Here is a 17,901-nt window from a genome sequence, read left to right on the forward strand (position 1 = left end):
AACCACACTGGTTTTCATCCAACTTCCTTTCAACGACTGATCGCACCCTCCCTTCCAAGATGCCAGTGAATACTTTGCCTGGTATACTAATCAGTGAGATACCTCGATAGTTGTTGCAATCCTTCCTGTTCCCTTGCTTATAGATAGGGGCAATTACTGCTTTTGTCCAATCTGAAGGTACCTTACCAACATTCCATGCTAATCTTACTACTCTATGAAGCCATTTCATCCCTGCCTTCCCACTATACTTCACCATTTCAGGTCTAATTTCATCTATTCCTGCTGCTTTATGACAATGGAGTTTATTTACCATCCTTTCCACTTCCTCAAGCATAATTTCACCAACATCATTTTCCTCCTCCCCTTGAGCTTCGCTGTTCACAACACCACCAGGATGATTTCCTTTTACATTGAGAAGATGTTCAAAATATTCCCTCCACCTCTCCAGTGATTCCCTGGGATCTATTATGAGTTCACCTGAATTACTCAAAACACTGTTCATTTCCTTTTTCCCTCCCTTCCTAAGATTCTTTATTACTGTCCAGAAAGGTTTCCCTGCTGCTTGACCTAGCCTTTCCAGGTTGTTACCAAAATCTTCCCATGACTTCTTTTTGGATTCAACAATTATTTGTTTCGCCCTGTTTCTTTCATCGACGTACAAATTCCTGTTTGCCTCGGCCCTTGTTTGGAGCCATTTCTTATAAGCCTTCCTTTTACGTTTACAAGCTGCTCTCACTTCATAATTCCACCAAGATGTTCGCCTTTTCCCGTCTTTACACACAGTTGTTCCAAGGCATTCCCTGGCTGTTTCTACTACAGCATCCCTATATGCCACCCATTCACTTTCTATATCCTGAACCTGCTTAATGTCTACTGTTCGAAACTTCTCACTAATCATATCCATGTACTTCCGTCTAATTTCCTCGTCCTGGAGATTTTCTACCCTTATTCGTTTGCAGACAGATTTCACTTTCTCTACCTTAGGCCTAGAGATACTTAGTTCACTACAGATCAGATAGTGGTCTGTATCATCGAAAAATCCCCGGAAAACTCGTACATTCCTAACAGATTTCCTGAATTCGAAGTCTGTTAAGATATAGTCTATTATGGATCTGGTACCCCTAGCCTCCCACGTGTAGCGGTGAATAGCCTTATGCTTAAAGAATGTATTTGTAACAGCTAAACCCATACTAGCACAGAAGTCCAGCAAACGCTTCCCATTCCCATTAGCTTCCATATCTTCCCCACATTTACCAATCACCCTTTCGTATCCTTCAGTTCTATTCCCAACTCTCGCATTGAAATCGCCCATTAACACTATTCTATCCTTGCTGTTGACCCTGACCACGATGTCACTCAATGCTTCATAAAACTTGTCAACTTCATCCTCATCTGCACCCTCACATGGTGAATACACGGAGACAATTCTAGTCCTAATTCCTCCAACTGACAAATCTACCCACATCATTCGCTCATTTACGTGCCTAACAGAAACTATGTTCTGTGTAATGGTATTCCTGATAAAGAGCCCTACCCCAGACTCTGCCCTTCCCTTTCTAACACCCGTCAAATACACTTTATAATCTCCTATCTCTTCCTCGTTATCTCCCCTTACCCGAATATCACTTACTCCTAGCACATCCAGATGCATCCTCTTTGCTGACTCAGCCAGTTCTACTTTTTCTTCCATAAGCCCCATTAATATTGATAGCTCCCCATCGAATTCCATTTCGTTTGCCAAGTTGTTTCCAAGGAGTCCCTCGCCTGTCAAATGGGAGTGGGACTCCGTTACTCCCATAGGTCCGAGGCTTGCTTAAAATGTTCTGAGTTCGGTCGATTCATGAAGCAGGATGCTGCCCTACTTGCACAGCGTAAATAAAATTATTTATGGCCTAGATTGCAGCGACTTATTCCCCGACTTTGCATACAGATTTTCATTAAATTCTCTTTAGCCGTTTTTTTAATGATGCGTGTACAGACAGACAGACAGACAGACAGACAGACAGACAGACAGACAGACAGACAGACAGACAGACAGACAGACAGACAGACAGACAGACAGACAGACAGATAATAATAATAATGTTATTTGCTTTACGTCCCACTAACTACTTTTTCAGGTCTTCGGAGACGCCGAGGTGCCGGAATTTAGTCCCGCAGGAGTTATTTTACGTGCCAGTAAATCTACCGACACGGGGCTGTCGTATTTGAGCACCTTCAAATACCACCGGACTGAGCCAGGATCGAACCTGCCAAGTTGGGATTAGAAGGCCAGCGCCTTAACCGTCTGAGCCACTCAGCCCGGCTACAGACAGACAGACAGAAATTACGGGAAAGTAAAAAGTGCATTTCCTTTTTACTGTGGACATGACCGATACATAAATACCATTCTTTTCAAATTCTGAGCAATGTACAGACAAAACTCTTATTTTATATATATAGATTTTCAGGGGAGAATAGGAAGTCGCGAAACACTTTCATGGGATCACATTTTACCAATATGAATCACCGCTTATCAATGATTATGACGATAAGTGTATCACTATGAAGAGTTAACTACTCACACTCAGTACTCACGATAATCCCCTGTTCTATTAACTCTTTGCACTGATTGACAGTTTGAGAAAGAGAACTTCCCGCCTGATCATTGCACTGAGAATAACAATAACTGTTCACAAAAAAGATGAACTTTCGATCAAAGTTGCGTCCCCTTGCATTATTCTCTGCCCCCACCCTCCCCTTCCTCTCAACCTACTTTGCAGACCGCTGTTCTGTCTTAAGCTAATCTTTTCTTCTTGGTGTAGGTCTTGTAGTTCATCTTCATGAACAGGTTCTTAAAGTAAAAACTATGGGTCGCCCTCTTCCTTTTCTCCACCCCCGGAGGCCCGGATTCGATTCCCGGCTCTGCCACAAAATTTGAAAAGTGGTACGAGGACTGGAACGGGGTCCGTTCAGCCTGGAGAGGTCAACTGAGTAGACAGGAGTTCTATTCCTACCTCAGCCATCCTTGAAGAGAGTTTGCGTGGTTTCACACTTCTTCTTCCCCAGGCATAAGGATGCTGTGTGTGTATTAATGGCCAAGTATGAGACATATCCCTGTCTATATTCATTGGACTCCGTAGAGTACAACAATAAAATGAATAAAACGGCAGCGTAAGAGAAGATTGCAAGAGAAATATCTCAAGCAAGTGAGCAGCTTCTATATTTATTATCGTGCGGTAACCTATAAGTAAACGCTATCAGCAATGTTCGATTTATGACGGTCTTCGCATATTATTATTATTATTATTATTATTATTATTATTATTATTATTATTATTATTATTATTATTATTATTATTTCATCGTTATGCCTATTCGTAGAGCGCGTTTGAACTTGTTCATTGGCCTGATGGCTTTCGCCTTCTTATTCTCTCAAAATCTCTTCGTGAATGAACTGTGTTGCATCTTGCGTTCCGTGGACCACTTCCTACCAGTTTCTTTTTAGGTTTCTCCATACGTTTGTGCTTGTTTATTATTGTACTAAAGGCTCCACGATCTTCTATGATGTCGTCCGTAATATTCATGTCTTGGAGGTCCGCCTTAGTTTCTTCTCGACAGATTTTGTCCTTTTCTGAGTTGATTACTTTAAATAATCTTTTGGTGATTCTATTGCTGCCCATTCTATAGATATGGCCATAGTATTTCGGGCGTCTCTTACGTAGGCCTACAGCATCAGTGAACCTGTCGGTTAATGAGTAGAGGTCCGCTATTATTATTATTATTATTATTATTATTATTATTATTATTATTATTATTATTATTATTATTATTATTATTCCTAATGTGTTCATATAAAAATATGAATTTCTGTTGCATTGCTATAATTTTTAAACAATTAATGCGAGTAAATGCAGTATAACATAACTTCTGCAAATGATTTTATGGCATTAAATACATAGCAGAAATTATGTTAAGATAACATTAATATTTTCCCCTTATAAAGTATGTTTTATTGCGCGTTTCTCTTCTTTTAAAGAATGTATCCGACTGCTTGTCCAAGAACCACATCTGCTGTTTTCCTTTCCTCTATGTTAAAACAAATTCTATCAAACCTTGCCAAATATTTTCAAATTTTGTCAAACCTTCAGTAATGTTGGACAATCTTTGACAAGATTTGACATTTTCTTGTGAAGTATTGAACTGAAAGAAAGAAATGGTGTAAAACAGGCATAACTTACGGCCACGACCGCTTCCTTCCTTCCTTCTTTCCTGTCTATCCCTTCTAATCTTCCCATCCCCCACAAGGCCCCTGTTAAGCATAGCAGGTGAGGCCGCCTGGGCGAGGTACTGGTCCTCCTTTCCACTTGTATCCCCGATCAAATGTTTAATAATGATAATATTGTTATTGGATTTACGTCCTACTAACTACTTTTACGGTTTTCGGAGACCCCGAGGTGCCGGAATTTAGTCTCGCAGGAGTTATTTTACGTGCCAGTACATCTACCGACACGAGGCTGACGTATTTCAGCACCTTTGGATACCACGGGACTGAGCCAGGATCGAACCTGCCAAGTTGGGGTCAGAAGGCCAGCGCCTCAACCGTCTGAGCCACTCGGCCCGGCATCAAATGTTTCACGTTCCAGGACACTGCCCTTAAGGCGGTAGAGATGGGATCCCTCGCTGGGTCCGAAAAAACCAACTGTGGACGGTAAACTAAGGAAGGAAGGAAGGAAGGAAGGAAGGAAGGAAGGAAGGAAGGAAGGAAGAATTCTTCCTTGTATGATGTTGCAAAGAACCGCCTCATGCCGCGGAGTGTAACCAACACATTTTTTTTTTTTAATTTCAGTGACTAGTCTCCGTTTGTCTTCTCTCGTAAGACTTGTGTATTACTCCTCATTTACATCTAACTTACCCTCTGGATTCCCCTCAAGATTCTCGTTTCAACAGCTTCTGATTATTTCTTTTCCCCTTTCGTCTAATGGCCAGTTCTCACAACCTTACAGGAGCACACCCCATACAAAGATTTTCACAAAGGGCTTCTGAGTTTGAATATATATATGTGTGTGTGTGTTTGTTGGCATTAAATTAATCAAAAAATTACGGCAAGTATTCCCTTTACAAATGAGGTTTCATTTTTGATGGTCCGATTTGAGGAATGTGGATTCACTGTTATCTTCTGTTATCTTCGCTGATTTTAGAAGGCACTAAAATTCGTTATTTTCATTTTGGACCTTTTGATTTCTAAATCCTAAAATAGACTTTCCCGTCTTTTAGCTGTTTCATTCATGTTACCTTACACATATATACTCATAACTCATAACAAATATTACATGAAAATTTATCAGAGAGGAATGAAAAAAAAACAGAGGTTTATCTTACAATTAGAATGGCCATTATCCTATCATCCAGGATAAAATATAAACTAACATAAAACAATCATTGTGAACCCCAGGATGACCAGTCTACCGCCTGTTGCTCCTAAAGTAGGCATTAAAATTAGCGAATAGAAAAATCGTAGCTAACTCATAAAATCCCTAAGCGCCTACCACCACCATCTCCGCCTAACACGAGTTTTTGCGGTCCATAGATCCGGACCTGTATGTGAGTAACATCCGTATAAAATATTTATTTTTACAGTTGTCGCATTGTCAGGCAACAGAAGACTTTTTTAACTCGTTTTTTCAGCTATTTATTCCAGGGTCGAGTACTGGTATTACGAAAATTGCAATTGTAATCGCAATTGAAAAGTGACTATAGCGTTACATCTGTTGACTTTCATAGACTAAGTTGAGTGATTTGATCTCAAGCAACGGGACTTAAGCACACATTTTGGCGCTTATTTCTGGCAAACACAGACTCACAACGTTTTTATTCCCCCAGATACCTTCGAATTGTTCAACATGGTTGGGGATTAAAAGACGTTAAACTACATCTGTGTGGTTTTTCTTCTTTTTTCTTCTTCCTAGTGTGAGAATTCTCTTCTTCACTGTCGAACAACTCTAGGACCTTCAGGTATTGGCGGTGTTCAAGTACTCCAGCTTTTTGTCGGTAAATTTACCGGCACGTAAATGGGCGGCGGGAAAATAACCCGACACCCTAAAAGAGCCAACGGCTTCGTAGGGATGAACTCTTTCAGGAGGGTGATTGACACTCATTGGAGAAAATGCCATTGAGATCCATCGGGCTGCGTCTGTTCTCCAGGTTAGGAGCGGCTATCAAAGGCGGATGAAATTGGATCGACGAGTCAACTGCATAGAATCAGGTAGGAAAGGGGACGCCACCTTATTGTCTCGTTCCTGTGTGTGCGTGCCATGAAAGGAAGCAGTAACGGATTAATGTTACTGAGCGCTCCGGCTTGCAACCGGTGCTTTTTCAAGTCCGAGTCGGGCATGAGAAACGGGCTACCGGGCGGTTTAGTATAGGCGACCAGGCACAACACGCGAAATAGACGACTGGAAGTACAGATACATTTCAAGCCCGAAAAAAGATAGAGACTGGGAATGTGAGGGGCCTACTGCAGACGGGGAACTCCGCTTCTTGGAGCGAGAATTGATGAGGGAGAACATCGACATAATTATGTGGCGTAGCTGAGACACACTGGAAGAACCAGGGACACTTCACCTCAGAGAATCACATGGTGTACATCTCAGAGAGCAGAACACAGGCAGGAACGGAGTGGCGGGCTTGGTTAACAACATGCAACAGACTGGCGAAGTATATTCTGGCGTAAGAGCCCATCAGTGACAGAATAGTAAAGCTGACGGTGCAAGCTAAAGCGGAAAACCTTCATGTGCTGCAGATCTACATACCTACTTCGGATGCGTCAGATGATGAGGTAAAAGAGGGGTATGGCAGGATTGGAGAGATTGATAAAATACCGGTGAAGGAACCTTTCTACATCCTAGGGGACTTCAACGCGGAAGTAGCTGCATCAAGAATGACCCTCATCTTCGGGATGATGTAGATCAATCTGGACTTGCTGAGAGAAATGAAAGGGGGAGATGGTCCACTGCAGTTTGTCGACAGCCCTGAAGATGCTTTTTCGTGGTTTCCGATTGTTACGCCAGGCATATGCTGAGGCTGTACGTTAATTAAGGCAACGGCCGCTTCCTTCGCACTCCTAGCTCTTTCCTATCCCATCGTGGCCAAACATCATATAAAATAAATATTATTCACATGAACTGATTAGGAGGCCGATCGTTTGATTCCCTAATAGGGGCGGCTATCAGGTGGATTATCTCTCTTTCTGGACTTTTCCCAGTTATCCTGGCTCTGAACTAATGTGGATTAGGCCCCGTTTTACGGCCGAATGACCTTCCTAACTCCAACCCTATGTGAAGGGATGTATTCTCTATTACGTGTTTCTGTGGTAGGCTTTGCGTCTGTTATGAAAGATGCTACTCATAGGGCCAGTCGTACTGCAGTAGCACTTTCTGGCCCTGTGAGGAAAGCTATGGCAAACTCTCCCACTCCCCATCTTGCCTAACACGCCTCATTTTAGCGTTGCCGTTGGTTTTTGTGGTTTTTCTATAACTGCGTGATCTTTAGTGGCACCGTTTGGAGATCCAGCCAGCCTCCGAGCCGATGACCTAACAGATACAGAACGTGGTGGCTGGTAGTGCGATATGTTGTATGTGACTGAAGATGTAATTAAGATGATCACAAACACCCAACCACCGAACTAGAAGAATTAACCAAACGTGGCTAAAATCCCCTATCCAGCTAGGAGTCGAACCGGGACTATGTGAACCGAAGGCCACGACGCTCACCATTTAGCCAAGGAGCCGGACTTCTATATTTGTATTGTTGTTATTATTTCTTGGAAGTTCACTGTATTTTTCAAGAAATTGATGAATTGTGTGAAAACTAAAGAACATGATAACGTAATTAAGGATGAGAAACCAGGCGTCTGCCCTTGGTGCATTATTGTTCTCGTTTTGTTTGCGAACCCATAAATCTAGTTCCCGTGAAAACTGATTTTCATTTCCGTCTTAGTATCTTAGTAGTATTAACACTTCTAGATACGAGCATGAAGTTATTGCTGTGAATATATTCGTAGTTGTATAATAGAAACACGTTTCTAAGATGCCATAATCTTGCACAAGGTAATGCGACGTCAAGTGTCAGTAAACTCTAATGGGGGTTACGTCGCGCATTCCTATCTATGAAATGTCACTGTAAAATTTGTCACAAATGGAATATAATAATTGCTTTTAGACAGTTGAAGTCTAAAATCTGCGGTAAATTAAGAAATATTTTATTTTTGGTGTATATTATGTATACCTACTTTACAAGTACTTTTGGTGCTACGCTCACAGTTACACACGTATATCTTTTGTTTGTCTTACACTTTCAACAATTTTGTGTGTGATGTCTGTGTTCACTGAAGTTCTTTGCTTTCGTTTTATTGCTTCAGGTGCAAGTTCTAGCTCGTTGTTCAGGTGTCAATGACATCATTTCCTGAATTGTTTCGCGATATGCAAGATTTAATAGGCGACAAAAAGCTATGGCCAATGTACATAAGAAGAATTCTGTGGACTAGTGATTTATTGGTCCAGGAATCATGCTATTTTTCTTATCGTGAATGCTGTTGACCTCCATTTTGCTGTTTCAACTGGCCGCTCTAGCCATATGGACAAAGATAATGAGAGTCCACAGACATAGCACTCCCATTTCTCGGTTCTAGCCCTGGACCTCAAGAAATTAACAAAAGACGACACCAGCAGCGAAATACGACATAAAGGAGTCCTGTATACAGGTCTTAAGAATGTATTCACATTTCTCTAACAGCGACGGTATTTCTTAATTTACCGCAGATTTTCACTTCGTTTAAGTAAAAGCAATTATTATGTTCCATTTGTGACAAATTTTACAGTGACATTTCGTAGATAGGAATACGCGATGTAACAGACATTAATAACACTAATTGGGAGCGTAACGCCCGAGTGGCATAGTTACTGGCATCTCAACGAGGTGACCGCGGTTCGATTCCCAACTAAGGCACGTTTGATTTTTTAAAATGAAAAGTCATGTCCCTGTGGTTCAGATTCCGTGTAAAATTGTAGGTCCTGTAGGATATAAGAATTCTGTATCCGTAGTCTCATTGCCATTGTCCTAGTCTTAATAACCTGTGGAACTTTTGATTATGCCCATAGTTTTGGAAGCTTTTACATACACCACGATATTAACAGTCACGTAAAATTTCAAGCTTGCTTTTCTTCGTTAGTTGTTGATTAATCAGGAGAAGAAGCAGGCCTAGCTCATTGAAATAAGGCGAATGAGATATAAGAACTGGGTGTCAGGTAGCCTCAGTTGCATTGTCCTCGTCTTCATAACCTGCAGAACTTTTCATTGATTATGCCTGTTAGTCTACATTCATAACTTTGGAAGCTTTTACATACTTCTCCGCATGCAGACACACACACATCAGTTGCTCCGCTTTAGGTTTAACGGTATCCAATTCGCTGCAGATTTGTTAATGGTGTATATGTTATAGACTTTGGATGCAGAGAGAGTGAGGAGGAATCACATCAGTGACTTTCAACAATTAAGAATAGATATGATAGATAGTTATAAACCTTAACAGATTATGACGTTACTTAACGTTTTATGGATAATATGCATAGAGAATGTAAGATTAATAGATCAATTGCTAAACTTTACAGCGAGAGAGAGACACGTTTTCTGAGCTTGTGGGTATGATTTGGATACTAGACACATATACCATTATCGTTTATATGTAACAAAGGAAGACAATATGTTTGTCATTGCGATCAGGGCATTTCGGTTTAGAGGGTCCCGGGTTCGATTCCTGGCCGGGTCGGGGATTTTAACCTCCATTGGTTAATTCTAGTGGCCCAGGGGCTGAATGTTTGTGCTATCCCCACCATCCCTGCAACTCACACACCACACACAACACTATCCTCCACTACAATAACCCGCAGTTGCTTCCACATGGCTGATGCCGCCCACCCTCATCGGAGCGTCTGCCTTACAAGGGCTGCACTCGGCTAGAAATAGCCACATGATATTATTATTATCAGGGCATTCGCTTTCTAAATGTAATGTGTACAGTTTATGTCAAAATTACAATAAGATGTGTAATAAAACGAAATCATTCTTTGTGAACAGTGCCCATTGCAGGGAGGCGCTTCCCTTCAAATTATAGCTTCACTACGACCCAGATAAAAATAAATAACGTTGTTTCTTAAACGTCCCTTCAATCGCTGTAAATTGTACCAGACGCCAGAATGTCCGAATTTTGTCCAACTGGAGTTCTGTAACGTACTGTAAGCCAAGAGCTTACTTCTGATACCATATAAAATGAGCGCCCTCTGATCTTGTTTGTACATACCGGTAGTGTGACTTCTGGGTCTGCATTCCATTCAGCAGCTGCTGGGAGTCAGATGAATACTGGGTGAATCCGGAAGGTGATTAACAGTCATGTTGAAACACTGCTTACTCTCCGTCATTTTAAAATACGAATTGCAGATTCACCAAAATATGGTGAGCTGAAACACGAGTGTAGCATTTCACTGCATCTTCCCTAATTGAGAACATTTTACTCTCGGCACTAACTTCCAAAATGAAATTTGTTCTGGCGGGCTTTACATTTTTTCAGAAAGTATTTTCATTTTCAAGAAGAGATAACTTGCTCATGGAGTACATTTCACTGGTAGTAGAAGTAATTTTTATTTTATGTTTAAGTCAGATTTCAATGGATATGACATGTAGTCGAAAACTGTTCTATTTTTCGAAATGACAGAAGCAGTTTTCGAACTCCTCAATACCAGAAACTATTTTGACCACGTACGTATTTGTCAAAAAAATTACATTCAGGACACCTTTCCGTAAGATCTTATATGTTTGGAAAATAATCAGAAATATTCTTCGAGCCAGTCATCATTAACAGCAAATTATTTTTTGTTGCATAACGCTGTGCTCATCATCTCAGTAATGCACTTGTCTTCAACTTCTAACTGTAGGTTCATTTCACTAACTAAACCATTGAAATCCTCGAGAAAAGCCAGATCACACAACCGTTCCTCATTTCCTGGCTGCTTGTACTCATCTCCCCTCTCCTTTAAAGAGCAACTTATTTCACTTAGTAAACTTTGAAATCTTTGCAAAAAACTGCTGAACCACCTGACCTCAGTATGTAAAATGAGATCTGTTGTCCCTTCCTCAAGGGTGAGATTGAAAAGTCGTCTATAAACGGATTTTCCATGAATTGAATTGAATTTAATTGAATTAAATGCAATGTAATGTCCATTATCCATGACACTCGTTGTATTGAGTCTCTTGTTTGCCAAAACTTCCTGGTGAATTATATAGTGATAAGAAAGGAAATCAGAGAAATCCTCATGCTGTCGACAAAAGGCAATAAAGCCATTAGTATGAAGTGTCATGGCTTGTGCTCCATCGTAATTGGGGCAACAAGATTGTGTAATGGTCAGTGATGGTAAAGGTACATGGAAAAGGTAATTGGGCCGAATTAGAGTTACCTGAGAAATATTTTACTAAATTACAATTTACAAATTACTTTTTTAACAAGTAATCAGTAAAATTACAAATTACTTTACAGAACACCAGTCTTATTACTTAATTTTGTTCTTGTTTTGTTTAGCACAGTGGCTATCATCACTGCGAGACTAAACATGATATCCTGGAAATTTCAAAATTACGTTTTCTCCATAAATCATACAGTACTTTATGTGGTGACATTTAGCATTTCCAATAATTTGCCATTTACTTTACAAAATAATTGCTTCTTAAAATTTTCATCGTTATTCCTCGACCTCTTCGGGAAAAGTACATCTATGCATTTACTGAAAATGTGCTCTACAGAACGTCTCTAGTAGTGATGATATTATTGGGTAAGTTTGATGTCTTTGGAAGTACTGGAGAATTAAGAACGTACCCCATCCAGCACTGGTGAAACTACTGATTCTGCTGTAGTACAAGTGAGAAAGTTATCTTCATAATTTCATTTTTTACCGGGCGAGTTGGCCGTGCGTTTAGGCGTGCGCAGCTGTGAGCTTGGTCCAGGAGATAGTGTGTTCGAACCCCACTGTCGGCAGCCCTGAATATGGTTTTCCGTGGTTTCCCATTTTCACACCAGGCAAATGTTGGGGCTGTACCTTGATTAAGGCCACGGCCGCTTCCTTCCCACTCCTAGGCCTTTCCCATTCCATCGTCACCCATAAGACGTATCTGTGTCGGTATGACGTAAAACAAATTGTAATAATAATAATAATAATAATAATAATAATAATAATAATAGGCACAAGACAGCATTCTCTCACTCACACATAGCCATATACCTACCATGCTACTGGAAAAGAAGTTCCAAGGACATGTTGACGTATTTTTCTTGTTCCGTTTAAGAAAAGCTACAAACTGATAAAACGCTATCGACTCCTAACTCCTACCATGCATACGCGATCGACTAAAAACTGTCCCACGATCGATACGTTGGACATGCCTGCTATGATGTATGGGTGAGAAGTGAAACTGTAAAAGTAGAAGTTGGAATATAACGACTGTGAGTAGTGAGTATCAACAATCGGTAACATGAAAAGAAAGAAGAATAGCGTCGTTGTTGTTGTTGTTGTTGTAATTTTTCATATCCACGACAAAGAAAAGCTTTGGGAACTTTAAGGATAAGTTTTCCACTATCCATAACTTCGGCATTAAACGAGATAAGATTGGCTAGATCTATGTGCGGCCGCCTTTGTTCCCACATATAACCTGGTACTCAATTCACTTTTATCCGCCCATCAAAAATTATTCTACTACCTCTGTCAGATTTGAACCCGCGGATTTTGGAATCCAGAGGCCAACTCTACCACTGATCCACAGAGGGAGCTCGTAAAAAAAAATCGTTACTGGTATTTCCAATACTGTACGTAATCGAATTGCGAGGATTTTTACACGAACTGTTCCTTGTTGATTACTTTTTGGAAGCTTAATATATCGTTATCATGAACCCATATATTCGCTGCATGTGTGGATTTTCTCTGTTAACCTGAGAGAAAGAGAGGCTTATGTTTTTAAGTTGGGACTATTAATGTGAAGGGGTGAGGAAAGTAACGGGAAATCATTTCATTCATCAGTTTTCTGGTATGCCCCTTCAGTGATGCGTAGGCCATCTATGATAGCTGATGGCGGAGCAGTTGAGGATACAACTAGCCTTCGGGTTGAATATTCAATCATTCATTCAGTCGATCGAACAGCCAATCAGTCAACATACATACAAATGTGAAGGGAGCAGCCGTAAACTTCAGAAAGCCGTTATACCAGCAGTTTTCCTGTTGTTAAAATGGGGATGGGTTAAACGTGGTCCGAGCCTACCTGTTATCCGAATCTAGGCCTTCACTAGTAGCGCTGCATCGTGCTGGGTTAACCTGTAAACTTTTCTTGCGGATGGGGGTGGTAGTATACGCCCACGGTATCCCCTGCTTGTCGTAAGAGGTGGTTGAAAGACTGTGAACTTGGGAGCTCTGGCTGATGACCACGGGGCCCGTAGCTGAGTCTGATATTCTTTCCACTTACTGGTGCCAGCCTCCTCGCTTTCATCTTTCCTATCTGATCTCCCTCGGTCGTCTTGTTCTCTTCCGTCGCCGACGTTGTTAGGTTTGCGAGTCCTAGGGATTTTTTCCGTTTCACGCTCATCGTGACCCTTCCCTTTCTTTTGTCTTCGAATGATCGGGCGTCTTCTTGATTCTCTTCTGATTAGTGTTAAGAGGGGATGGTTGCCTAGTTGCATTTCCCCTTAAACTAATAATAATCACCACTACCACTAATCTGTATTCTCATCAATTTGGGATGTTTTAAAATAAACAGTGAACCTTCGTCTCCAGCTCACAATTTCTGTGTTTCACTGTATGTTCCCCTAGACCAGGAATGGCAAAACTTTTCCAACTAGCGTGTCAATTCAGGTCTTGTTTATTACTTTTTACTGTTGGGTGTGCCATCGGTTATTTTCCATTAAAATCATCAGGAAACCCCCATTTGACGTCATTTAGGTATTACACTGCACTACATACAAATCCATGCGCCTAAATGTTTAATGATTTTATTTTGCAAACATTACTGAAAATTACTTGTCAAAACAGATAAATTATAGGAATAAGATATTGCCATTGGTGCTTTCACGGCCCGTACTTATAGACATGATACTGTATAGGCTTTTGGGCTTATGCCATGTCAAGAAAATACTATTTTTTTTAAATATGGCCATAGAATTAATTGTGACACACTTCTTTATTTAAGCGTAGTGTTAAAATATGCTATGTTGGTAGATTTTCGACGTATTTATTACTTGTTACAAGCATTAAAATATGTTAGCATGTTGTGCGGCGTGCTACAGAAGTCGTCTTCGCGTGTCATATCCCTGCCCTAGACGATACAGTGTCGTATTTTCACACTTTGCTGAATTAATTCTATAGGAAGATGTTGCCTAAATTTCTTCAGGCTTTCCTATATCCTAAATAATGCGCCGATTTCATTCTTAAAAGAAACTACTTTTGGAACGGTAGTTTATAAATCATATGAAGGAGAAAAATCGTTATTACTCGAGATGCCAGTTAGAACATTTTTTCAACTCTCTTAAATTGAATGAAAAATTGGCTCAATCGCTTTTGCATTTACGCTGCAGGTAATGCGAGCAAATCGATTTAAACTTTTCCGTTTAGACCGAGATAATCCTTAACAGAGGAATGAACTGTACTAGTAAACGTCATGATCCTAAAGACTGTGTGCGCGTGTTTTTTTTTAGGGAGAATGAACTCTCTGGCATGTTGTCCTGCGTAGGTGACAATGTTCAAGACCAGTAAACACGATGCATTTAATTCATCTTTTTCACGCATATTTATTGAAATTAAGGCTGATTTTAGGCGTCATCATGGCCCATTGATTACTTTTATGTGAAGCTTTTGTTGTGACATGTCATTATTTGAATGTATTTGCCCGCTTAGGATTTCACATCCTATGTAGTTTACGAATTCTATCTTGAAATTACTCTAGTGGTCTTTACTGTTATCCTGGCATGTATTCATATCAGTTCTTCCACGTTAATAAGTCTTAAATGCTGTGAAATTATACTATGGGGACAACGTTCAAGAGGAAGAGAAAAGTGCAGGAATCTGTCGGGTAAAGAGCCTCTTTCGCGAAACCGTATGCATAAATTCTGTCATGGTGAGCACATATTTTAGTGAAGACGTTTTGCAAGTGGAAATGCGCAACGAATAATACAGTAGAGATGTGATTTTATTTGTAAACATAAAATAAATTAGTATATTAAATAGCTAAATAATTTAGTAAGTATACTCTTTCTTCATTTTGCATAGGGGACTTCGTTACAGCAGGGAATTTTAAAACAAAACCTTCAACAATCTGTGAAATCGGCATGTATGTCGCACTTAAACCGACTCTGTCGGGATTTGATTACGCAAAGGAGACAAACGCGAAGCAAATTGCGCTGTTCATATCTACGGTTTATTGGTGCATTAGGAGGTTTTCTTTTGCCGTATAGATATATTCTGAAATGTCTTATGGTGAAGGAGAGAGCTGTTAGCATGAACAGTAGTGTAGGAGTATAGAAGTAAAATATGTTGATATTTATGACCTTAGCTGTAAATTAAATTGATCATCACGTGCTTCTTTTTCTTTACCGTACAATACCCCACCCCACAGAACTTTCTACTTCATGACACGTGTACTTATATCTGGTAGGATGCGAATTGAAGCGTACACTCGTGTTCACTGGAACCCATAATCATTGTGTGAAACGGAAAAATTGACGAAGTAGGCTAATTGTCTGTGCATTAGGTCTTTTCCCGGCTTTTCAACACAGTCAGTAGAACGCTTGGCTTAGAACAATGTGCGTAATCAAAACCGACTCGGCTGACATGTTTGAATGCTTAAATGCGAGAGACTCGAGTCAGCAGATTTACTATTATTCCCTGCACTCTGCACATTATGTAATTTCCACATAGACAATTGTATCATCCAAATCAATATGATGTTCAACAGAAAAGCTCGCGGGCGAGTTGGCCGTGCGGTTAGGGGCGCGCAGCTGTGAGCTTTCATCCGGAAGAGAGTGGGTTCGAATCCCACTGTGGGCAGTCCTGGAGATGTTTTTCCGTGGTTTATCATTTTTACACCAGGCAAATGCTGGGGCTGTACCTTAATTAATGCCACGGCCGTTTCCTTCCCACTCTTAGGCCTTTCCTATGCTATCTTTGCCATAAAACCTATCGGTGTAGATGTGACGTAAAACAAATTGTAAATATATATATTTCTAGTTCACTACCTACAGTATGTATCCTACGAGTTATCTAAGGTTCACATAGTGCTATTAGGGAACTTGTTACTAATGTTTATTGTATCATTTCGGTTGCAATGGGAACAGACTTTTTATTTCTTCGAGTCCTAGCACTTTGTTGTGTATATTGATATATATATCTGTTGTGTATTGCTTGAAGAGGCAATGTCCAGCATGACTCATCCCAGCCCATTGTGTGTTTCAGGCTCCTCCCAGAGACGTGCCACTGAGAAGGCCTGAGTCCTCAATCGCAACTGCACACACATCGTCTCTTTACCATGACCAGGAATCATAGTGGCAGCTATAGAAATAGCTATAGCATTTGTAATGAGGAATTTAATTTGCAGTCCTTATCATTACGCAAGTTCGGCGTGTCCAGCAGTAGCAGATGCAGTGATCTAAGTGTGAAATCAACACTTCTCGGTTCTTCGTGTGGTAGTGGTGGTGATAGTGGAAGTGGTAGTGGCTGTAGTGCGGTGGAGTCCAAACAGAAAAGGCGAGAACGCGTGACGAGGTCGTGGAATGGTGGGTACGGAACGTTAGTGGAGGGGAAGGAGTATAATCATAATAGTCCGTCAAGTGTCCACCAGCTGTTTCGGAATAGTGCAGCCACACCCAGCACCAGGGAAGCAGCTGATGTGTCGCGACGCAGCCGCATCGATCTGTTGCTGATGCCTAGTCTTAAGTCCCTAGTGAGTCGGCGCCCGTCGTCCTCTCGCGGCAGCAGTTCGCGCGGCGCGGCCGACATGGGCGGCAGTTCGAGCAGCAGCGGTGTTACGAGTGCGAACAAGTCTAAGTCTGCTGCAGCCATGGTGCCTCTCATGCGACGCGATCCTAGTTGCAGTAGTATGAACGGTGCAGCGAGTGCTAGTGGTGGTAGTGGTGGTGGTGGAGGTGGTCTTGGTGTTAATGGTGGTGCTTCTTCTAACATGCGCAAGTGTGAGACTGTGCTGGCCTTGTCTAGCCTCTTGAGGTCAGCCTCATCTTCACGGACGACATTGCACGTGGAACCACTAAAAGCCGTGAATAGGTTGCGTGTGTCTCCCGGGCCTAGCAGAATGTGCTCGCGGTGCAGCAGCCTCCTTTCCATGGCTTCGTCGTCCCGCTACTCGCTCAACACAGCGGGCTTTGTGCCTGTGCCCAGTCCGGAGCCGCTGCCTCTCCCGCTTCTGCTCTGCAAGCTGTGTCTCTCCGAGGTGCCTGCTTCCAACACGTGCCACATCAATCACTGCAACTGCACCTTCTGCAAAGACGTGAGTGCCAAGTGTTATTTTCTGTATTATAGGTTAGTGAAATATGATTCTATTATCATAAATATAAGCAGCAGCTTACAGTGCCGTCGTAATCATGGTGGTAGTTTTGTTCGTTCGTTAAAACAGTCCAGGCTATTCTATAATATTATAGAATCCTCTAGTGAACTCCCTGTTTCTGTACCCCTTGCGCCCTCTCACCTTATTACTTGCGGGTTACTGGGGATGCGTGGTCAGCGCAAAGAAACCCTCGTCTGTTTTTAACCATTGATTTCGTGACCCGGAGTCCTCAAGATTTGTTGTATCCATAAACAATTGTTCAAAATCTCCAGTATAAATCTG

General features: G+C 41.2%; 1 protein-coding gene across 2 annotated transcripts in view; it reads left to right on the forward strand.

Annotated features, from left to right (window-relative positions):
- Window positions 1-17,901, forward strand: part of LOC136857915 (E3 ubiquitin-protein ligase RNF144B) — a 295,359-nt gene that overhangs the window by 176,423 nt on the left and 101,035 nt on the right. For both annotated transcript variants that reach the window (XM_068225335.1, XM_067136979.2), the window contains exon 3: window positions 16,515-17,562. In XM_068225335.1, coding sequence (XP_068081436.1) covers window positions 16,588-17,562 — 975 coding nt within the window. In that variant the 5' untranslated portion in view covers window positions 16,515-16,587. The remainder of the gene's footprint in view (window positions 1-16,514; window positions 17,563-17,901) is intronic.

This window comes from Anabrus simplex, chromosome 1 (genome assembly GCF_040414725.1).
Source record: "Anabrus simplex isolate iqAnaSimp1 chromosome 1, ASM4041472v1, whole genome shotgun sequence".
NCBI lineage: Eukaryota > Metazoa > Arthropoda > Insecta > Orthoptera > Tettigoniidae > Anabrus > Anabrus simplex.